The 23,852-nt window shown below is 42.9% G+C and overlaps 2 protein-coding genes across 2 annotated transcripts; one reads left to right on the top strand and one right to left on the bottom strand.

The window, feature by feature from the left end:
- On the top strand, positions 1–14,396 carry djb12 (DnaJ homolog subfamily B member 12). Its single transcript, NM_001140370.1, has 9 exons — positions 1–137; positions 638–809; positions 1,729–1,874; positions 2,088–2,261; positions 2,388–2,455; positions 3,994–4,103; positions 10,504–10,676; positions 12,863–13,019; positions 13,477–14,396. Exons 1-8 carry the CDS (start codon positions 5–7, stop codon positions 12,982–12,984), a joined length of 1,098 nt encoding a protein of 365 aa, NP_001133842.1. The 5' UTR covers positions 1–4; the 3' UTR covers positions 12,985–13,019; positions 13,477–14,396.
- Positions 14,397–15,244: 848 nt separating this feature from the next.
- On the bottom strand, positions 15,245–17,531 carry LOC106592479 (DNA damage-inducible transcript 4 protein). Its single transcript, XM_014183834.2, has 3 exons — positions 17,283–17,531; positions 16,709–16,982; positions 15,245–16,522 (listed from the first exon to the last, which is right to left on the bottom strand). The coding sequence occupies exons 2-3, from the start codon at positions 16,914–16,916 to the stop codon at positions 16,017–16,019; spliced, it is 714 nt and encodes a 237-aa protein (XP_014039309.1). The 5' UTR covers positions 16,917–16,982; positions 17,283–17,531; the 3' UTR covers positions 15,245–16,016.
- Positions 17,532–23,852: the final 6,321 nt, after the last annotated feature.

The following is a 23,852-nucleotide window of genomic DNA, read 5'->3' on the forward strand; positions in this document are numbered from 1 at the left end:
CGCAATGGAAGTAAACAGGGACGAAGCAGAGCGTTGCATTGACATTGCAACTGCTGCATTAACAAACAATCAAGCAGAGAAGGCCGTTAGATTTCTAGAAAAGGCACAGAAACTTTTTCCGACGGATAAGGCGAGAGGTAAGAGAGCCGCTTGAGAAGCGACATGAATACCAGCTAGCATCCAGGCTATATTTCTTTCTTGGGAAATTGAGGGCCCGCTATAGTTGCGATAATACGTTACCCTTCTCACTGCCATAGCTAGCTAATTATCGCCGATTTTTCATATAAAACATCTAATCTGGCTGGATTTTGCATTGTCACTGTTGTAGTTGTAGTATACACAGTCCGTTTAATTCTGCTGGTAATATTAGCTAGCGAGCTACCTAACGTTAACTATGTAGTCAGTACATTCAGTTGCACCCAATCTCATGTTGCTAGCTAAATACAAACGGTGGAGCTGCATAGCTAGCGGTCTTTAACGCTGTTACTTAGAATAACTCACTACATGTGCTTCTAACTGTACAAGAGGGAGATGTCATCAGAGATTTGCCCCAATGGGCCTGCTCAGTGGAGACGTTTCGGGGGGAAACTACGATACTCAAATGTTCCTCTAAATGTTACTCTATCTGTATTTCCAGCACTGCTGGACTTGATTGCAAGAAATGGTTTCACCCCGGGTCATGACAACCAGTCAGGAACCAGTGATGGCACTGGGCCAAGGCAGCGAAGACCTGGGGAGGAGGACCAAGGAGAGAAGGCCTCGCAGACAGCCAAATCCTACACCTCAGATCAACTGGACGCTGTCAAGAAGTAGGATGCATGGAATTTACTATCATTGCAATTATTATCATATAAATTGTAATTGCAAGGAAAAGGATACTGTCAGTTGCACAACTGAATACATTCAACCAAAATGTGTCTCCCGCATTTAACCCAACCCCTCTGAATCAGAGAGGTGCAGGAGTCATTTAACCCAACCCCTCTGAATCAGAGAGGTGCAGGAGTCATTTAACCCAACCCCTCTGAATCAGAAAGGTGCAGGACTCATTTAACCCAACCCCTCTGAATCAGAGAGGTGCGGGAGTCATTTAACCCAACCCCTCTGAATCAGAGAGGTGCGGGAGTCATTTAACCCAACCCCTCTGAATCAGAGGGGTGTGGGAGTCATTTAACCCAACCCCTCTGAATCAGAGGGGTGCGGGAGTCATTTAACCCAACCCCTCTGAATCAGAGGGGTGCGGGAGTCATTTAACCCAACCCCTCTGAATCAGAGAGGTGCGGGAGTCATTTAACCCAACCCCTCTGAATCAGAGAGGTGCGGGAGTCATTTAAAACCCAACCCCTCTGAATCAGAGAGGTGTGGGGGGCTGCCTTAATCGAAATTCATGTCATCGGTGCCCGGGGAGCAGTTGTTGGGGGTTAAATGCGAAAGGTCGCTGACTCGGATTCAAACTGATTTTTCACCCAACGCTCTTACCCGTTAGGCTACCTGCCGCCCAATGTTCCTGCTGAGCTGGGACCACACACATATTTTTGTTGTTGATAAAAGCGTCTGCTAAATGGCATGTGATATTGAAGCTGCTTCAAGGCTTCTAAAACATTAACATCAAACATGTTTAACTCCCACTTTCCTCAATGAATCTTCCCTATCACAACATGAACATATCTTGAAACAATTTAGTGTTTTGTCAATGGTTCTGTCTTTTTTAGTTTTCTTCTTTCTTTGCAGAATAAAACAGTGTAAAGACTTCTATGAGATTCTTGGAGTGAAGAAAGATGCGTCTGAAGATGATCTCAAAAAGTCATATAGAAAATTAGCGTTGAAATTCCATCCCGACAAAAACCACGCACCGGGTGCCACTGAGGCATTTAAAGGTACGCTCCAAACCATACTTATTTTCTTATTTTAATGTGATAACCATTCAAAGGAGCCGGTTTGCCAGACACAGATTAAGCCTAGTCCTGGACTAAAACGTGTTCAACGGAGAATGCTTTCTAGTCTAATCTGTGTCCAGGAAACCGCTCCAATGAATTGTATATCATTTAATGTAATTTGAAGGTACTCAAAAGGTGTTTGTTTTCCCCCAGCTATTGGAAATGCCTATGCCTGCTTGAGTAATGCTGACAAGAGGAAACAGTATGACCAGTGTGGTGAGGAGAAGAGACACCCGTCAAGACAGGGCCAGACCAACGGCGACTTCCAGGCTGATATTTCACCTGAGGACCTCTTCAATATGTTCTTCGGGGGGGGTTTTCCAGCAAGTGAGTGACACACACAGTCATTAGAAACCATTGCATCTACATATTTTACTTCATCAATATGTGTCGTTGTACTGACACCTCCACTGCTAATGCTCTATCTATTGGTTGTCTGTTGTGCTTCTCAAGGCAACGTTCATGTATACAGAAATGGGCGTTATCAGAGGCCAGCGGGACAACAGGGACAACAGAGAGAGGTATGCCTGTTTTTTTTGTGATTGCACATTTTGCAGTTCAGGTCATTAATAAGTAGATACATTTAGCCATTTTCTAATGGTTTTCTAATGTTTAGCCTGCTGTACAGCAGGAGGAGTCCTTGAGTTGTTTTTGCACTGCAAACTGAGAATGGTCTACTTGGGTTGAACTGTATTGTTACACTACATGACCAAAAGTATGTGGACACCTGCTTGTCCAACATCTCATTCCAAAATAATGTCCATTAATATGGAGTTGTTCCCCCCTTTGCTTCTATAACAGCCTCCACTCTTCTGGGAAGGCTTTCCACTAGATGTTGGAACATTGTTGTAGTGACTTGCTTCCATTAAGCCACAACAGCATTAGTGAGGTCAGGGGCACTGCTGTTGGGTGATTAGGCCTGGCTTGCAGTTGGCGTTCCAATTCATCCCAAAGGTGTTTGATGGGGTTGAGGTCGGGGCTCTGTGCAGGCCAGTCAAGTTCTTCCACACTGATCTCAACAAACCATTTCTGTATGGACCTCGCTTTGTGCATGGGGCCATTGTCATGCTGAAACAGGAAAGGGCCTTCCCCAAATTGTTGCCACAAAGTTGAAAGCACAGAATCATTTTGGAGTGTCATTGTATGCTGTAGCGTTAAGATTTCCCTTCAGTGTAACTAAGGGGCCTAGCCTGAACCATGAAAAACAGCCCCAGATCATTATTCCTCCTCCACCAAACTTTACAGTTGGCACTATGCATTAGGACAGGTAGCGTTCTCCTGGCATCTGCCAACACCAGATTCGTCTGATGGACTGCCAGAAGGTGAAACGTGATTCATCACTTCAGAGAACGTGTTTCCCCTGTTCCAGAGTTCAATGGCGGTGAGCTTTACACCACTCCAGTCGACACTTGGCATTGCACATGGTGATCTTAGGCTTGTGTGCGGCTGCTTGGCCATGGAAATCCATTTCATGAAGCTCCTGACGAACAGTTCTTGTGCTGACGTTGCAGTTTTGAACACGGTAGTGAGTGTTGCAACCGAGGACAGATTATTTTTTTGCGCTACGGGCTCGGCGGTACCGTTTTGTGCGCTTGTGTGGCCTACCACTTCACGGCTGAACTTTTGTTGCTCCTAGATGTTTCCACTTCAAAATAACAACACTTAGTTGCCCGGGGAAGCTCTAGCAGGGCAGACATTTGACGAACTGTCTTGTTGGAAAGGTGGCATCCTATGACGGTGCCATGTTGAAAGTCACTGAGCTCTAAAATAAGGCCGTTTGACTACCAATGTTTGTCTATGGAGATTGCATGGCGGTGTGCTCAGTTTTATACACCTGTCAGCAACTGGTGTGGCTGAAAGAGCCGACTCCACTAATTTGAAAGCGTGTCCACATACTTTTGTACATATAGTGTATGTGAAATTAGCCAAGGTGGATTGCTAGGCTTAAGACCGGTAGTTGGTTTTGCAGTGTTATCAGTTAACTCTAACAGACCTGTATAGTTTACCATGTCAGTTTGTCATTGTTGTGTCTAACAAACCTGTGTGTTGTGATTTTCAGGGAGGCTTTGCGCTCTTTGTCCAGCTGCTGCCCATCGTCATCCTGGTGGTTGTGTCAGCTCTCAGTCAGATGATGGTCTCCACTGCCCCCTACAGCCTCAGCTTCAGGCCGTGAGTCTAACCTCTGACCCCCCACCATCTGGATGATAACCTCCTGGAATAGCCTGGTCCTATGCGTCTGTTATTTATTTATTTATTTATTTATCTATTTCACCTTTATTAAATCAGATAGGTCAGTAGAGAACAAGTTCTCATTTACAACTGCGACCTGGCCAAGATAAAGCAAAGCAGTGTGACAAAAACAACACAGTTACACACATAAACATAGTCAATAACACAATAGAAAAATCTATATACAGTGTGTGCAAATGTAGAAGATTAGAGAGGTAAGACAATAAATAGGCCATAGAGGCAAAATAATTACAATTTAGCATCAACACTGGAGTGATATATTTGCAGATGATGTGCAAGTAGAGATACTGGGGTGCAAAAGAGCAAGAAGATAAATAACAATATGGGTATAAGGTAGTTGCGTGTGCTATTTATAGATGGGCTGTGTACAGGTACAGTGATCGGTAAGCTGCTCTGACAGCTGATGCTTGAAGTTAGTGAGGGAGATATGAGTCTCCAGCTTCAGTGATTTTTGCAATTAGTTCCAGTCATTGACAGCAGAGAACTGGAAGGAAAGGCGGCCAAAGGAAGTGTTGGCTTTGGGGATGACCAATGAAATATACCTGCTGAAGCGCGTGCTACGGTAGGGTGTTGTTATGGTGACCAGTGAGATAAGGCGGGGCTTTACCTAGCAAAGACTCATATCAGGTCATATGGTTATGACCTGGAGCCAGTGGGTTTGGCGATGAATATGTAGCGAGAGCCAGCCAACGAGAGCATACAGCTCTGGTTACAACGGATGGCACTGTGATAGACTATCATCCAGTTTGCTGAGTAGAGTGTTGGAGGCTATTTTGTAACTGACATCGTCGAGGATCGGTAGGACAGTCAGTTTTACGAGGGTATGTTTGGCAGCATGAGTGAAGGATGCTTTGTTGTGAAATAGGAAGCCAATTCTAGATTTCATTTTGGATTGGAGATGTTTAATGTGAGTCTGGAAGGAGAGTTTACAGTCTAACCAGACACCTAGAATATGTGGACAATTACAAATACCTAAGTCAGAACCGTCCAGAGTAGTGATGCTAGTCGGGCGGGCGGGTGCGGGCAGAAATCGGTTGAAGAGCATGCATTTAGTTTTACTAGCGTTTAAAAGCAGTTGGAGGCCATGGAAGGAGTATTGTATGGCATTGAAGCTCGTTTGGAGGTTAGTTAACACAGTGTCCAAAGAAGGGCCAGATGTATACAGAATGGTGTCGTCTGCCTAGAGGTGGATCAGAGAATCACCAACAGCAAGAGTGACATGCTTCTACACCTGCATTGCTTGCTGTTTGGGGTTTTAGGCTGAGTTTCTGTACAGCACTTTGAGATATCAGCTGATGTAAGAAGGGCTTTATAAATAAATTTGATTTGATATCATTGATATATATAGAAAAAGAGTCTGCCCGAGAATTGAACCCTGTGGCACCCCCGTAGAGACTGCCAGAGGTCCAGACAACAGGCCCGCCGATTTGACACACTGAACTCTGTCTGAGAAGTAGTATGTGAACCAGGCGCGACAATCATTTGAGAAACCAAGGCTATTGAGTCTGCCGATAAGAATGAGGTGATTTGACAGTCGAAAGCCTTGGCCAGGTTGATGAAGACTGCTGCACAGTACTGTCTTTTATCGATGGCGGTTATGATATCGTTTAGGACCTTGAGCGTGGCTGAGGTGCACCCATGACCAGCTTGGAAACCAGATTGCATAGTGGAGAAGGTACGGTGGGATTCGAAATGGTCGGTGATCTGTTTACCTTCGCTTTAGAAAGGCAGGGCAGGATGGATATAGGTCTATAACAGTTTGGATCTAGAGTGTCTCCCCCTTTTGAAGAGGGAGATGACCCCGACAGCTTTTCAATCTTTGGGGATCTCAGACGATACGAAAGGGAGGTTGAACAGGCTAGTAATAGGGGTTGCAACAAATGCGGCAGATAATTTTAGAAAGAGGGTGTCCAGATTGTCCAGCCGGCTGATTTGTAGGGATCCAGATTTTGCAGCGTTTTCAGAACATCAACTGTCTGGATTTGGGTGAAGGAGAAGCGGGGGCGGACTTGGGCAAGTTGCTGCATGGGGTGCAGAGCTGTTGGCCAGGTGGAATGCATGGCCGACCGTAGAAAAATGCTCATTGAAATGATCGATTATCGTAGATTTATCGGTGGTGACAGTGTTTCCTATCCTCAGTGCAGTGGGCAGCTGGGAGGAGGTGCTCTTATTCTCCATGGACTTTACAGTGTCCCAAACATTTTTGGAATTAGTGCTACAGGTTGCAAATTTCTGTATGAAAAAGCTAGCCTTAGCTTTCCTAACTGACTGTGTCTATTGGTTCCTGACTTCCCTGAAAAGTTGCATATCGCGGGGGCTATTCGAAGCTAATGCAGAACGCCACAGGATGTTTTTGTGCTGGTCAAGGGCAGTCAAGTCTGTGGTGAACCAAGGGCTATATCTGTTCTTAGTTCTACATTTTTTGAATGGGGCATGCTTATTTAAGATGGTGAGGAAAGCACTTTTAAAGAGCAACCAGGCATCCTCTACTGACGGGATAAGGTCAATATCTTTCCAGGATTCCCGGGCCAGGTCTATTAGAAAGGCCTGCTCGCTGAAGTGATTTAGGGTGCGTTTGATAGTGATGAGGGGTGGTCGTTTGACCACTGACCCATTACGGATGCAGGCAGTGATCACTGAGATCCTGGTTGAAGACAACAGAGGTGTATTTCGAGGGCAAGTTGGTCAGGATGATATCTAAGAGGGTGCCCATGGTTACGGATTTAGAGTTGTACCTGGTAGGGTTCCTTGATCATTTGTGTGAGATTGAGGGCATCTAGCTTAGATTGTAGGATGGCCGGGGTGTTAAGCATTTCCCAGTTTAGGTCACCTAACAGTACGAACTCAGAAGATGGTTGGGGGGCAATCAATTCACATATGGTGTCCAGGGCACAGCTGGGGGCTGAAGGTGGTCTATAACAAGCAGCAATGGTGAGAGACTTGTTTCTGGAAAGGTGGATTTTTAAAAGTAGAAGCTTGATTTGTTTGGGCACAGACCTGGATAGTATGACAGAACTCTGCAGGCTATCTCTGCAGTAGATTGCAACTCCGACCCCTTTGGCTGTTCTATCTTGTCAGAAAATGTTATAGTTAGGGATGGAAATTTCAGGATTTTTGGGGGTCTTCCTAAGCCAGGATTCAGACACGGCTAGGACATCCGGGTTGGCAGTGTGTGCTAAAGCAGTGAATAAAACAAACTTAGGGAGGAGGCTACTGATGTTAACATGCATGAAACCAAGTCTTTTACGGTTACAGAAGTCAACAAATGAGAGCGCCTGGGGAATAGGAGTGGTGCTGGGGGCTGTAGGGCCTGGGTTAACCTCTACATCACCAGAAGAGGAGTAGGATAAGGGTACGGCTAAAAGCTATAAGAACTAGTCGTCTAGTGCTTTTTGAACAGAGAGTAAAAGGAGCAGATTTCTGGGCGTGGAAGAATAGATTCAAGGCATAATGTACAGACAAGGGTATGGTAGGATGTGAGTACAGTGGAGGTAAACCTAGGCATTGAGTGACGATGAGAGGTTTTGGGAATGTTCTGATTCTGGGAATGTTCCAACCAGGATGAATGGAAATCTGGAATTTGGGGAAATTTACCGGAATGTTGCAACCCTAGCTGTGCTGTCTTAAACTCGTATAGTCATACATTTGACTATGATGTATTATTAAGCAACTTCCCCCAAAATAATGCAATCATTTGATGATTCTTCTTTCCTTGTATTACAAAATGCTGAACTGCCTTGGATGGGACGGATTATCCTCCAGTTGCTATGTTATCCTGCTATGACAATGTATTTCACAATGTGGTAATCCTCTAGTAAAGATTATTTCTGGAAATTGTTTGGGAAGGTGGTTTTTCAGCAGTTTTTTGTGTTTGCTAGATGCATTAGTTTGACTGAGGTGGAGAGATGGCACCCTATTCCCTATATAGTGCATTATCCCTATGGGGTCTGTTCAATGGTAGGACTCTAAATAGGGACTAGGGTGCCATTTGGGACACCGCCTGGTAGTCTTTAGGGAGGTCACAGGTCATAGATTGACTTTAGGGGAAAGTAGTCGTCAGACATTTACATTTTAGTCATTTAGCAGACACTCTTATCCAGAGCAACTTACAGTAGTGAATGCATACATTTCATTTCATGCATTATTATTATTGTTTTTGTACTGGCCCCCCGTGGGAATCGAACCCACAACCCTGGCGTTGCACACACCATGCTGGCGTTGCAAACACCATGCTCTACCAACTGAGCCACAGGGAAGTCAGCAGGGGCTCTTTGGCCCATGGTTAAGGCCCGGTGATGGCTGGCCCATGGTTAAGGCCCGGTGATGGCTGGTAGGTTTGGGCAGTATACCAGTGTATTTGGAAAAAGCCACGCTATGGTTTTTGAATACTGTCAAAACTATTCATTTGTAATTTCTCAATAAATGTGTATATTTGTAGCTACTTTTTAAGTTAATACCTGCAGTCAACTTGTGCAATAAGGGAAAGTGTGATACCTAGTCAGTTGTACATCTGAATGCATTCAGCTGAAATGTGTCATCCTTATTTAACCCAACCCCTCTGAATCAGAGAGGTGCAGGCGGCTGCCTTAATCAACATCCACGTCATCGGCGCCCGGGGAATAGTGGGTTAACTGCCTTGTTCAGGGGCAGAACGACAAATTTGTACCTTGTCAGCTCGGGGATTCAATCCAGCAACCTTTTGGTTTCAGGCCCAACGCACCTAACCACCAGGCTATCACCACCAATACCCTACTCCTCTGTCTGTCTTATCACCACGGTTACTGTCGTGTGGGAGACTATAGTGATTGTGTCAGAGAGTAGTCCACTGTCATGTCCCACGATAAAGGGATTGGTGTTGGTGGGTTGATCATGTGAAGCTGCTGCTTCACTGGGGCGGCAGGTAGCCTAGTGGTTAGAGCAGGTAGCCTAGTGGTTAGAGCAGGTAGCCTAGTGGTTAGAGCAGGTAGCCTAGTGGTTAGAGCCAGGTAGCCTAGTGGTTAGAGCAGGTAGCCTAGTGGTTAGAGCAGGTAGCCTAGTGGTTAGAGCAGGTAGCCTAGTGGTTAGAGCCAGGTAGCCTAGTGGTTAGAGCCAGGTAGCCTAGTGGTTAGAGCCAGGTAGCCTAGTGGTTAGAGCCAGGTAGCCTAGTGGTTAGAGCAGGTAGCCTAGTGGTTAGAGCCAGGTAGCCTAGTGGTTAGAGCCAGGTAGCCTAGTGGTTAGAGCCAGGTAGCCTAGTGGTTAGAGCCAGGTAGCCTAGTGGTTAGAGCCAGGTAGCCTATTGGTTAGAGCGTTGGGCCAGTAACCAGCAGGTAGCCTAGTGGTTAGATCCAGGTAGCCTAGTGGTTAGAGCATTGGGCCAGTAACCAGCAGGTAGCCTAGTGGTTAGAGCCAGGTAGCCTAGTGGTTAGAGCCAGGTAGCCTAGTGGTTAGAGCCAGGTAGCCTAGTGGTTAGAGCAGGTAGCCTAGTGGTTAGAGCATTGGGCCAGTAACCAGCAGGTAGCCTAGTGGTTAGAGCCAGGTAGCCTAGTGGTTAGAGCCAGGTAGCCTAGTGGTTAGAGGCAGGTAGCCTAGTGGTTAGAGGCAGGTAGCCTAGTGGTTAGAGCCAGGTAGCCTAGTGGTTAGAGCCAGGTAGCCTAGTGGTTAGAGCCAGGTAGCCTAGTGGTTAGAGCCAGGTAGCCTAGTGGTTAGAGCCAGGTAGCCTAGTGGTTAGAGCCAGGTAGCCTAGTGGTTAGAGCCAGGTAGCCTAGTGGTTAGAGCCAGGTAGCCTAGTGGTTAGAGCCAGGTAGCCTATTGGTTAGAGCGTTGGGCCAGTAACCAGCAGGTAGCCTAGTGGTTAGATCCAGGTAGCCTAGTGGTTAGAGCGTTGGGCCAGTAACCAGCAGGTAGCCTAGTGGTTAGAGCCAGGTAGCCTAGTGGTTAGAGCCAGGTAGCCTAGTGGTTAGAGCATTGGGCCAGTAACCAGCAGGTAGCCTAGTGGTTAGAGCCAGGTAGCCTAGTGGTTAGAGCCAGGTAGCCTAGTGGTTAGAGCCAGGTAGCCTAGTGGTTAGAGCCAGGTAGCCTAGTGGTTAGAGCCAGGTAGCCTAGTGGTTAGAGCAGGTAGCCTAGTGTTTAGAGCGTTGGGCCAGTAACTGAAAGGTTGTTAGATCGAATCCCCGAGCTGACAAGGTACAAATCTGTCGTTCTGCCCCTGAACAAGGCAGTTAATCCACTGTTCCTAGGCTGTCATTGAAAATAAGAATGTGTTCCTAACTGACTTGCCTAGTTAAATAAAATAAGAATTCACTCACTACTCTCTCTCTGTATCTATCTCCATCAAATTCAGGTCTATTGGACACACCCACAAGAGGTACACTGAGACCTTGAGGGTGCCGTACTATGTGGGAGAGCACTTCTCCAGGGAGTACAACGGACTGAATCTGAAGACTGTGGAGAGGAGTGTGGAGGATGACTACATCTCCAACCTCAGAAACAACTGCTGGAAGGAGAAACAACAGAGTACGTTCACTTTGTAGTATGAGAATAACATGGTCATTTAGCAGTCACTTCCATGGCTTCCAGAACTGTCCGCGTTGACAGTGACACCTGTTCAGTATGTTGGTCCATGTGGGAATCGAACCCTCAACCCCAGCGTTATACTCTTAGACCTTCAACTGCTGGAAGCAGAAGTAGGTTGATTTTCAAACAAGTTCTTCTCCGTTGACCTTTTCGTCTGTCTTTGGATGATGACGTTCTATTGATTAATCAATATTCTCCAAATCAATTTTTTTTGGTCACATACACGTGTTTAGCAGATGTTATTGCGGATTTTGCGAAATGCTCGTGTTTCTGGCTCCAACAGTGTAGTAATATCTAACAATACACACAAATCTAAAGTAAAGGAATGGAATTAAGAATATATAAATATATGGACGAGCAATGTCAGCGAGACATAGAGTAAGATATAGTAGAATAGAATACAGTATATACATATGAGATGAGTAAAACAGTATGTAAACATTATTAAAGTGACTAGTGATTCCATGTCTATGTACATAGGGCAGCAGCCGCTCTGTGTTAGTGATGGCTGTTTAACAGTCTGATGGCCTTGAGATAGAAGCTGTTTTTCAGTCTCTCGGTCCCAGCTTTGATGCACCTGTACTGACCTCGCCTTCTGGATGGTAGCCGGGTGAACAGGCAGTGACTCGGGTGGTTGTTGTCCTTGATGATCTTTTTGGCCTTCCTGTGACATCGGGTGCTGTAGGTGTCCTGGAGGGCATTTAATTTGCCCCCGGTGATGCGTTGTGCAGACCGCACCATCCTCTGGAGAGCCTTGCGGTCAATTCCAAGTGGTTGGCTACTTTAAAATGGGTATATACTGGAGGAGTGTTTAATGATTTAGTTTGGAGGCTTCAGGTGTTCTGAGCCAACCTTAACCGGTTGTGTTCTGTTTGCTATAACGTAAGATGGATAACACAGTACCAGAAAGTGACATCCTCTGTGAAGAAATAGCACTACTTCACATGCAGAGGAGGCTGGTGATGGGAGGACGGCTCATAATAATGGCTGAAATACAGTGAATGGAATGTAGGGACCTAAAAAATATATAGATATTTTTTGCCTGATTCAGTTTTTTCCATTTTGTTTTCCCAGGTTTCAATTTCCTACAGTTAAATGTTTTTGCTCTCAATCACTTTTTTTTTTTTTAAATATAACATCCAATTCAGTTATTTTCTAAGTCCACAACAATGCTTAAACCACATCAGGAGAACACTTTTGAGATCTGGGAAAAATGTGATACATTTTTGAGTGTAGTTACCATTTTAATTCCAGTGTACACCTTGAAAGAGGCTGTTTGTTTTAGAGGTGTTTTTGTAAAACAAAATACCCACAATAATCATCATCATATCGTTCTGCCAAGTAAGCATAGTCTACTTTGTAGTTAACATTTCATTTGAAGGATTTTGGATATGGAAAGCCTTTACATGCCCAGAAAGATCATTAATTAGCATCACCGCTAACGGCGATGCAAAGTGGTAGACACCCGCACCACACATACAGACGGGGAATTCTCATTGGCTCTTCAGAAAGTTGCAGGAAATACCAATCACTGATTCATTCTGTTCAAGTCTTATGATAAACTTCATTTTCAATTCATTTAGTTGATTCCCTACTAAGTTCAATACATTGTTGAATTCCGTTTTAATGTCTGGATTCTGTGATTCCCCTCATTCTCAACATTGCGGATTTTCTCGGACCCTAGGAATGGTACAATTCCATTGATTCTGTTCCAGACATTACTATGAGCCCGTCCTCCTATTTAAAGTGCCAGCCACCGCTGTTTACATGGCAGGGGGAAAGGCACATAGCAGTTTTACATTACAACACATTATCATTCAGATGATTGGTTGTCTGGGCAAAATGCAAAGGAATAGGATACTCCTTTCAGCCTTTCTATTGTACTTCCTGTTATCTTATTGAACTTGTATTGTACACCCAATTTGGCGTTTGTCTTAGGCTACATCACAATTCTGCTCCCTTCTCCCAAGGTGTACACTTGCTCACTTTCTTGCATGGATTTAACAATAGTGGAAACTCACTCCAGACAATGCTTACAACAATCATATGCTTTTAAATCCATGACAGGGAGTGCAGACTTCTGTGAAATATTGGGGACTGAGCCATTGTACTTTGTTGTGTTCCAGAGGAGGGCCTGCTGTATCGAGCTCGCTATTTTGGAGACAATGAGTTGTACCAGAGGGCTCAGAAGATGGGGACACCGAGCTGCTCCAGGCTGTCTGACATCTCTGTTTCCTTAGGTGGTTAAATATAACGGAAGGCTGTTGATCGCCACACTGATAGGTAAGAGCTCACCACTAAAACAACCTAAATGGCACCCTATTCCCTAGATAGTGCACTACTTTTCACCAGGGCACATAGGGAACTATATAGGGAATAGGATGCCATTATGGACTCAATCAGGCACAGTCTCTGTCTCTATATAAGGCTCAATTGTTGTAGTGTACCTATTGGTTTATGGAAGTTATGAGGTCCTACTGATCTATGGAAGTTATGAGGTCCTACTGATCTATGGAAGTTATGAGGTCCTACTGATCTATGGAAGTTATGAGGTCCTACTGATCTATGGAAGTTATGAAGTCCTACTGATCTATGGAAGTTATGAGGTCCTACTGATCTATGGAAGTTATGAGGTCCTACTGATCTATGGAAGTTTTGAAGTCCTACTGATCTATGGAAGTTATGAGTCCCATGAACAGAGTGCACATGTTAAAACTGAATTGTTTTTGCTCTCTTTTAGGTAGTTATCCGAATCTGCAAAAACAATTTTATTGCCTGTAAATACATACGCTTTTCAACATTCGGGACTGTGACTTCACGGCAACACCAAAACTCGGACAGACTCTCTCCTTGAGTTGGAGATCTCGTATGGCGAAGAAGAAGAGAATGACCTAAAGTCTTGTTGAGGAAGAATGAATGCCCTCGTTGTTGATGATCATGGTGATGTGTCATGAAGTTACTGTGCTCTGTTACAAGCTGACTGTTTTACAAATGCACTGTTAGGGACTCCTGCTTTTACCCTCTTACGTCCTAAATGGCACACTATTTGCTATATAGTGTACTGTTTTTTTTTTTTTTTACCTGGGCCCATAGGGCTCTGGTCACAAGTAGTGCAGCATATAGAGATAGGGTGCTATTTGGAATGTACCCTGAAGTCAGATGATGTAAGGGCGGCGTTGTAGTCAGGAAATACTCAGATCAGAAGGGGTTTATTATAGATGTCCTCCTTTAGCAATAGATACTAACGAGATATTCATCTTTCATTTCAATACGGTGAAAACATTGAAGAATGGTTAAGACCAATTGAAGCTGATGGCAGTTGGTTTCCTGATTTATACTTTATATGTAAATTATGATTTTTACTATGCAGGGATTATATTGATATATTCTCCTATCAGAGTCAGTAAGGTAAACATACACCTATCAAGACATGTACTGAGCAATGTTGATTTTGCAGACCTATGTATTTACAATGAGTGAACCCAGTGACTGAGAAAATTATTTATTTATTGTTGGAATTCTAAAATATCAAATGTTTTTATTCAAGATTTTCTTCATTAGAACACAACGGCTATCTAATAAAGTAGGTCTTGCTCACGATGACACGTCCATATTATGTTTTTACTCAAACAGGGAAATAAACATTCTATGGGCCCCATCTGTCATTCTCTCTGTGTGTGTGTGGGGGGGAGTTGGACAAGTGCCCAGACCAGTGAGTGCAGCATTACTCATCTAAAAACTGGCTTGTACAACAGTTACTAGCTGCAGCAAAGACGTGAAGATGTGCACGTTTTCCAGGGACGGCTTCATTTCAAAACACTTCAGTGTCTACGTGACAAAATTACAATATGTATTTAAAACCACAAGCAAATCAGTGGTGAGGAACTACAAGTAATAACAATGAACATCTACCCTGGGGCTGGTTGGCACGATCTCACTGATACGCTAGAGTTCTTTATATACTTGTCTCAGAACAAAGCCCACTAGTACAGATGTCTTCCAAGGAAATGTCTGTCCTCATATACACAGGCCATTTCTTGGGATACTGCAATATATTTCTCAGTTTATGGTCAACACCTGTAGTTGACTTGCTGTATCGCTAGAGGGCGCTGACTCGAGAAAAACAAGTGGTGGAGCTCAGACAAAAGGCCCTGCAATGAATGGAGAAAGAAAAATGTGCCTGTGTTGCAAAGAATCCTAGTATCTAATGCTTTGTTGCTTCATATTCCAATTCATCTAATGATAAGCCTTTGCTACTCTGGCTGCTTTTACACAATACACAGGCAGATACATTTGGCCCAATTATTGGCAAAGATCTGATCAAAAGTTAAGCCCAATCAGTGGGGAATTTTTTTTTTGAATTTTTGCTGCCTGTGTAAAATGCAGCCAAGGTGAGCAACTATATATGGTGTTCTTGATTCAACAATGAGTTTCATTCAGTGATAGTATCACACTACACCCACTCATAAGACATTGAAAGATTTGGTCAAAGCAACAATGACAATGAGTTTTGTAAAAAAAAAAAATATTTATTGTCTGAAGTTCATTAAATGGAAAGTATCAAGACAGTGCGGATATTTGAATATCAAATAAAATGATGCATAGATGAGTATGCAGGAGGACAAACCATTCTAAAACTGGAAATAAAGAATCAAGTAAACTGACCTGTGGTTCACAGAATGGATGCTAGACAGAGAAGCAAGTACTGCTAAGTAATGTTGGTCTCTAGCCAAACACGTCAATCTGGTCCCCTTACCATGGTGTACAATGAATTGCCAAGAAAAAAAATTATATTACCACAGTTTCTAAATGGCCACATACAAACATTACCATACAGATAGCTGCCATTGTCTGGTTTCAATAGAAACAGGTAAACATTTTTAACAATAAATGGAAAACCAAACCACCCATCTTTTATAAAATAGATAGAGGTTTGCAAAAGTGCCAGAAACTTCATTTTCAGTGTTTGTGTTAACGCCATTCTCTTAAACACACTAAACTACTCGCATACCATTCACTTAAGCACAATAGTCGTTCTCTTATTAACTTGTCACGTACCATTTACTGTGGCTCCCCTACACAGGAACACCAATCCGCAAATAATGTACATGGAGAAGTAATCGCCGGTTCATCTTAACAGTTAAGAAAATGTCCTAGAAATCATACATTTGACTAGAATCCCAAATGTTGATCACTAGGGCTCTAATGAGCGTTGTAGGTAGGACACTTGGTACAACAAGGTTTATTAGAAAAATATCTAAAGAAAGTCTCTGGTTTCTTTCAGCACTCTTCGATGAGCAACTCTTCAGAGCTGTACAGTTTCTTCTTGATCACTCTGAAGCCCGTGCTCAGTCTAATCGCCTGTCTCTTTACGGGACTGGATGGAGACTTTGTGGAGAAAAGCCCTTGAATTTTGGGCCACAGTCCTCCAGAATCGAGCCTCAGCACCAGTGTGAGCTGGAAGGTAGGGACGAGATATGGGTCCACAGCGATCTGTTCCATACTCTGACACACCTCCCCCTGTTCCACACAGAGGTCTATGAGAGCCCCCCTCAGGCCGCAGGGCTCGCTGGCCGCCAGGTGAAGGAGCTCTTGGCCTATGTGTTCTAGAAGCTTCTCAGGGATGAGTAGTTTGGAACATCTCAGGGCACCATCTTTGGCTTCCCTTAAGCTACAGGCAATTAGGTCCACAAGTTCTTTCAGAAGGGTCTCCTCCATTGAGAGGAGATCATCATATAACATGTTGCTGAAGTCATCAGATGAGGAGATAGAGGGAAAGTCAAACCCTGAAAGATAAGAGGGCAGTTTTAGTCATACAGAACATCAGATAGATCTATCTTTTGTCAAACAACGAGCAATAGTAACCTGGTCTCAGATCTGTTTGTTTCTGTATTAATAGCCAAGTCCTATCATCAATATGACAGCACAAACAGGTCCGGGGACCCGGCGAGGTCGAGCTATTAAATATTTACCGGAGTCTGAGAGATCAGTCCTGCTGCCATTGTCTGAGTCGGAGTCTATACTGTGACCGCTGCTACTGCCGTCTCCTCTGAAGTCGGTTAACTTCTGCACCAGTTTCCCCCACGACGACCGTTTGACGGTGGCGTCCATTGGGGAAGGGGATGAGCTGAAGCTGTCTAAGTCATGGACCATCATGGTTGTAGGAAGTGCAGGCATCATTTCCCAATTGGTCAAAGTGTTCAACTTCTTATAACTTTCCAAGTCTCTGGGATCATAGATCAGGTTCTGTTGAGAGAAATAACGGCAACGATAAGAACACTGAATTTGAAATGAAGAGTAGCTAGCTAGTTACAGTAACGTTGACTAGCTAGACTTTACATATCAGACAATCTAACAATACAGCTAGCTATTCAGTGACTGACATAGCTAGTTATCTATTGTAATAAACGTTTACCGAGTGGAGAAAAAGGCAGTTGTCTAGCTAGCTAACGTTAGTGTTAACGTTAGTCCTTTCATTCCCTTGTTCAAAGTTGACGCTCGAGACAATACGTTGAAATAATAGCCAGTGACAGAAATTATACTTACAAAGATATGCTGCTAACGTGGAAATGTTATTTCTGTTGTAATCCAGTTAAAGTGCGTTTATTTTTGTTGTTGTTGCTGAGATTGAGGACAAAGGCTTCCCAGTCAATCCAACCCGACTATACATGTAGTTTTCCCGTCGCACAGCTGCTCAGCTCTGCAGATCTTATGCTCCGACAGAGCTGTTTAAATAACCTTCTGATTTCTCACCTCTCAGCCAATCAGAGGCCGGGGCACGTCATCCTGCTCTATCCTGCCTGGTAACGTGCGGTGAAACACAGAGGGGCAGAAGTAAGGAACAAAAGAGACATGGTGAGGGGGGGGGCTGGGACCCTCAAATGTCATTTCTGCTCGGGAAAAACACCAGCTACAGTCTTTGTTGCACGTAGTTCTAGCAAGGACATTGCCCGGACATGTTAAAACTCCATGCACTTGTTCATTTCCAAAAGAATAGGACGCAATACATAGACTAAGCAGAAGGTGTAACATTACGTCATGGGTTTGGAACAATGTATCTGATCCAAACTAAGCGCATTACATTGTACCAGCTGCGTAGGTATAGTCCACTGCTTACTACACTACACATAGTTCTAGATACAACATGCATTTTACCTGAAACCCTAAAAACAACTTACAACAGCAGGGTAATCAATTTGGTGGTGCTTAGTTATGATTTTACTTGCAAGAATAACTGTCGAAAATGTTGTTTTGTCATCCCATGTGTTTGGAGGATGCAGGGACACATTTTGCATAGTTCTGTGTTTTTTTAATTCATTGTCACATACACCGGATTAGGTGCAGGGAAATGTGTTGTTTTACAGGGTCAGCCATAGTAGTATGATAGGTGCAGTGAAATGTGTTGTTTTATAGGGTCAGTAATAGTAGTATGATAGGTGCAGGGAAATATGTTGTTTTACAGGGTCAGTCATAGTAGTATGATAGGTGTTGTTTTACAGGGTCAGTCATAGTAGTATGATAGGTGTTGTTTTACAGGGTCAGTCATAGTAGTATGATAGGTGTTGTTTTACAGGGTCAGTAATAGTAGTATGATAGGTGTTGTTTTATAGGGTCAGCCATAGTAGTATGATAGGTGCAGTGTAATGTGTTGTTTTATAGGGTCAGTCATAGTAGTATGATAGGTGTTGTTTCACAGGGTCAGCCATAGTAGTATGATAGGTGTTGTTTTACAAGGTCAGCCATAGTAGTATGTTAGGTGCAGTGAAATGTGTTGTTTTACAGGGTCAGCCATAGTAGTATGATTGGTGCAGTGTAATGTGTTGTTTTACAGGGTCAGTCATAGTAGTATGATAGGTGTTGTTTTACAGGGTCAGCCATAGTAGTATGATAGGTGCAGTGAAATGTGTTGTTTTACAGGGTCAGTCATAGTAGTATGATAGGTGTTGTTTTACAGGGTCAGCCATAGTAGTATGATAGGTGTTGTTTTACAGGGTCAGCCATAGTAGTATGATAGGTGCAGTGAAATGTGTTGTTTTACAGGGTCAGTCATAGTAGTATGATAGGTGTTGTTTTATAGGGTCAGCCATAGTAGTATGACAGGTGTTGTTTTACAGGGTCAGTCATAGTAGTATGACAGGTGTTGTTTTACAGGGTCAGCCATAGTAGTATGATAGGTGCAGGGATAGGTGCCCTGCATAAATACATCAAACATATATACAACACAATATACAAAATATATTAAGAAAAATGTATCACATTTCTCAACATAGAGGTCTCTGATCATGACTCTGAACTGACCAAGGGGGACCAGAACATCTCATTTCAGAGAGCTCTGTGAGTTGTTCCACATAAAGGGCACAGAAAAAAAACTAAAGCAGCTTTAGCCAACTCTGTGGAGACCGAAGGGGCCTCCAGTGTTATCCAAGCCTGTGACTGGGTTTGGTCATTTGTAAGTCTAAATGTAATTAATGACGATAGATACATAGGACGTTTCTGCATGAGTGATTTGTAAATTCACACAAGATAATGCTACTCTCTCCTTACATACAAAGAAGTAATAAACCTAAGGGCACAATGGTGAGTTCTATAACCATCACCAGTAATAAACCTAAGGGCACAATGGTGAGTTCTATAACCATCACCAGTAATAAACCTAAGGGCACAATGGTGAGTTCTATAACCATCACCAGTAATAAACCTAAGGGCACAATGGTGAGTTCTATAACCATCACCACTAATAAACCTAAGGACCCAATGGTGAGTTCTATAACCATCACCAGTAATAAACCTAAGGGCACAATGGTGAGTTCTAGAACCATCACCAGTAATAAACCTAAGGGCACAACGTTGAGTTCTAGAACCATCACCAGTAATAAACCTAAGGGCACAATGGTGAGTTCTAGAACCATCACCAGTAATAAACCTAAGGGCACAATGGTGAGTTCTATAACCATCACCAGTAATAAACCTAAGGACCCAGTGGTGAGTTCTATAACCATCACCAGTAATAAACCTAAGGGCACAATGGTGAGTTCTATAACCATCACCAGTAATAAACCTAAGGGCACAATGGTGAGTTCTAGAACCATCACCAGTAATAAACCTAAGGGCACAATGGTGAGTTCTATAACCATCACCAGTAATAAACCTAAGGACCCAGTGGTGAGTTCTATAACCATCACCAGTAATAAACCTAAGGGCACAATGGTGAGTTCTATAACCATCACCAGTAATAAACCTAAGGGCACAATGGTGAGTTCTATAACCATCACCACTAATAAACCTAAGGACCCAATGGTGAGTTCTATAACCATCACCAGTAATAAACCTAAGGGCACAATGGTGAGTTCTACAACCATCACCAGTAATAAACCTAAGGGCACAATGGTGAGTTCTACAACCATCACCAGTAATAAACCTAAGGGCACAATGGTGAGTTCTAGAACCATCACCAGTAATAAACCTAAGGGCACAATGGTGAGTTCTAGAACCATCACCAGTAATAAACCTAAGGGCACAATGGTGAGTTCTAGAACCATCACCAGTAATAAACCTAAGGGCACAATGGTGAGTTCTATAACCATCACCAGTAATAAACCTTACAGCACAATGGTGAGTTCTATAACCATCACCAGTAATAAACCTTACAGCACAATGGTGAGTTCTAGAACCATCACCAGTAATAAACCTAAGGACCCAATGGTGAGTTCTATAACCATCACCAGTAATAAACCTTACAGCACAATGGTGAGTTCTATAACCATCACCAGTAATAAACCTTACAGCACAATGGTGAGTTCTATAACCATCACCAGTAATAAACCTAAGGGCACAATGGTGAGTTCTATAACCATCACCAGTAATAAACCTTACAGCACAATGGTGAGTTCTACAACCATCACCAGTAATAAACCTAAGGGCACAATGGTGAGTTCTATAACCATCACCAGTAATAAACCTAAGGGCACAATGGTGAGTTCTACAACCATCACCAGTAATAAACCTAAGGGGATAATGGAAAACAGCATCTAGTGGTTTATGTATAGTTGCTGCTGCAGGCCTATAGATAATATCCCCAGAATCTAAAATTGACATAAAAGTGGCCTGGACAATATCCTTCCTATTATCAAAAGTCAGACATGCTTTGTTTCTGTAAAATAAACCAACCTTGAACTTTCAACTTCTTCACCACCTTAGTGGCATGTTTTTTTTAATTACATTTTATCATCAAGCCAGATACCAAGATATTTGTAGGAAGGAACTCGCTCAATTTGTGTAGCGTTCAAACTAGTCATTACAAATTCACTTAAATCTGGATTATAGGACCTAGAAAAAAAGCATGCGTTTGGTTTTGTTTGTATTTACCACCAACTTTAGATCCAATAGTGACCTCTGCAGTGCTAGCAAATCTGATTTTAAATGTGAAAAGGCTTGGCCAACTGATGCAGCAATGGAATACAACACTATCATCTGCATACAGAATTAATATTACTATTTTTTACAGCATTACTAATGTTTTTTTTTTATATAGATTGTAAATATTAGCAGGCGGAGTATGTAACTCAAGGATCTCGGATTTGACCCCATCTACCTTGATGGCCTGAGTTCTGTCATTGAGAGGACAGCTTATTCAACAGAATAACATGGTCTACATTACCCTATCAGGACAGCTTATTCAACAGAATAACATGGTCTACATTACCCTATCAGGACAGTTTATTCAACAGAATAACATGGTCTATATTACCCTATCAGGACAGCTTATTCAACATAATAACATGGTCTACATTAGCCTATCAGGACAACTAATTCAACAGAATAACATGGTCTACATTACCCTATCAGGACAGATTATTCAACAGAATAACATGGTCTACATTACCCTATCAGGACAGCTTATTCAACAGAATAACATGGTCTATATTACCCTATCAGGACAGCTTATTCAACAGAATAACATGGTCTATATTACCCTATCAGGACAGATTATTCAACAGAATAACATGGTCTACATTACCCTATCAGGACAGCTTATTCAACAGAATAACATGGTCTACATTACCCTATCAGGACAGTTTATTCAACAGAATAACATGGTCTACATTATCCTATCAGGACAGCTTATTCAACAGAATAACATGGTCTACATTATCCTATCAGGACAGTTTATTCAACAGAATAACATGGTCTATATTACCCTATCAGGACAGATTATTCAACAGAATAACATGGTCTATATTACCCTATCAGGACAGATTATTCAACAGAATAACATGGTCTATATTACCCTATCAGGACAGATTATTCAACAGAATAACATGGTCTATATTACCCTATCAGGACAGATTATTCAACAGAATAACATGGTCTACATTACCCTATCAGGACAGATTATTCAACAGAATAACATGGTCTATATTACCCTATCAGGACAGCTTATTCAACAGAATAACATGGTCTACATTACCCTATCAGGACAGATTATTCAACAGAATAACATGGTCTACTGTATCAAAAGCTTTTGACAAGTCTACAAACATGGCAGTACAATTCTTTCAATCATCTAAGGCAACTGCAATATAATTTACAACAAGCATGGTAGCCATAGTGTTGCTATCTAAACCCCACTAGGCCTTAGTCATATGTTTAAATTACTTCTGACATCCTCCACATGTACACTAAACATGCTACTTGAAAAAAAGTATGAGTAATCAGAAAATACTGATTAAGAACTAACTTAAGTTGTGTTGCATCGGCTCAGTAAAGTCACTTTTTACTGTCCCAAAATTGGCAAAATAAAGTGATGGGCTGGTAAACGACTGTGTTCTGTATCAGGCCTTACTGCTGGTAGGAGAACACATTCTCAACCAGGCTTTTGTGGTCTGCCAGAGGAAAAAAAAGGGTTTGGATGGCAGCCAGGTATCACATATGCAGTGAAACAACACATGAGGAGAGATGGACGGACTGTACTAGTCAAGGAGATTGAACTGCTAGACAACAAAGGCACACGATGTGAACTGCAGCAAGACAAACAGTGTGCTGTCATAAAATGACTGAAGGCTACCTTCACCAACCTTTGTCTCTATCTGATCAGTCATATAGATAGGCTACCCAAATCTGTAGAGGCAAGTTGATTGTTTGAAATAACTTTTATTATATGTACTTTGTAAAATACAAATCTACCAACAGACACAGCAAGCGACACAAGGTGTAAAGAAACAGGAGCTTGGTTAAAAACAAGTTAACAGGACTAACTTTAGGACCCAGAAGTGTTCCTCTCGGTGAGTCACACCCTTTTATTGAAAAAAAGAAGAAGAAAAAAAACAGTCTGTAAACTAGTACAGTACGTTCTGTACAGTCAACCAACCACTGGGCTTCCCCACTGCTCATTCAACTGGAAAACATTCATTCAAAGTACAGCACATTTCCTGACTTTAGATTCAAATAGACCCACCAAACACCAGGGTGAGAGACTGGATCTCTGCCAGGGCCACGCTCAGTAGGCAAACATTGTGGAGGAACACCGCAGATAGAAATGCCATAATAGAGCTGACATTTTAAAATTCTCTATTCTACTGGACATTACAGACAACATATAAGTTCCACAATACATTTCTATCCCAATATCCTGAAACATTGCACCCTCCTGACCAGACTCCTGGTAAACAATAGTCTGTCCCTGGACTGTACTGACCAGACTCCTGGTAAACAATAGTCTGTCCCTGGACCGTACTGACCAGACTCCTGGTAAACAATAGTCTGTCCCTGGACTGTACTGACCAGACTCCTGGTAAACAATAGTCTGTCCCTGGACTGTACTGACCAGACTCCTGGTAAACAATAGTCTGTCCCTGGACTGTACTGACCAGACTCCTGGTAAACAATAGTCTGTCCCTGGACTGTACTGACCAGACTCCTGGTAAACAATAGTCTGTCCCTGGACCGTACTGACCAGACTCCTGGTAAACAATAGTCTGTCCCTGGACCGTACTGACCAGACTCCTGGTAAACAATAGTCTGTCCCTGGACCGTACTGACCAGACTCCTGGTAAACAATAGTCTGTCCCTGGACCGTACTGACCAGACTCCTGGTAAACAATAGTCTGTCCCTGGACT

This window comes from Salmo salar, chromosome ssa01 (genome assembly GCF_905237065.1).
Source record: "Salmo salar chromosome ssa01, Ssal_v3.1, whole genome shotgun sequence".
Taxonomy (NCBI): Eukaryota; Metazoa; Chordata; class Actinopteri; order Salmoniformes; family Salmonidae; genus Salmo; species Salmo salar.

Excerpts from the sequence above, each read along its gene's own strand:
- djb12 (NM_001140370.1), top strand. The coding sequence starts at position 5 with ATGGAAGTAAACAGGGACGAAGCAGAGCGTTGCATTGACATTGCAACT. Across the intron at positions 1,875-2,087 it reads TGCCACTGAGGCATTTAAAG|CTATTGGAAATGCCTATGCC; the intron begins GTACGCTCCAAA and ends GTTTTCCCCCAG. Across the intron at positions 4,104-10,503 it reads TACAGCCTCAGCTTCAGGCC|GTCTATTGGACACACCCACA; the intron begins GTGAGTCTAACC and ends CATCAAATTCAG.
- LOC106592479 (XM_014183834.2), bottom strand. The coding sequence starts at position 16,916 with ATGATGCCTGCACTTCCTACAACCATGATGGTCCATGACTTAGACAGC. Across the intron at positions 16,523-16,708 it reads GACTGATCTCTCAGACTCCG|GGTTTGACTTTCCCTCTATC; the intron begins GTAAATATTTAA and ends CTTATCTTTCAG.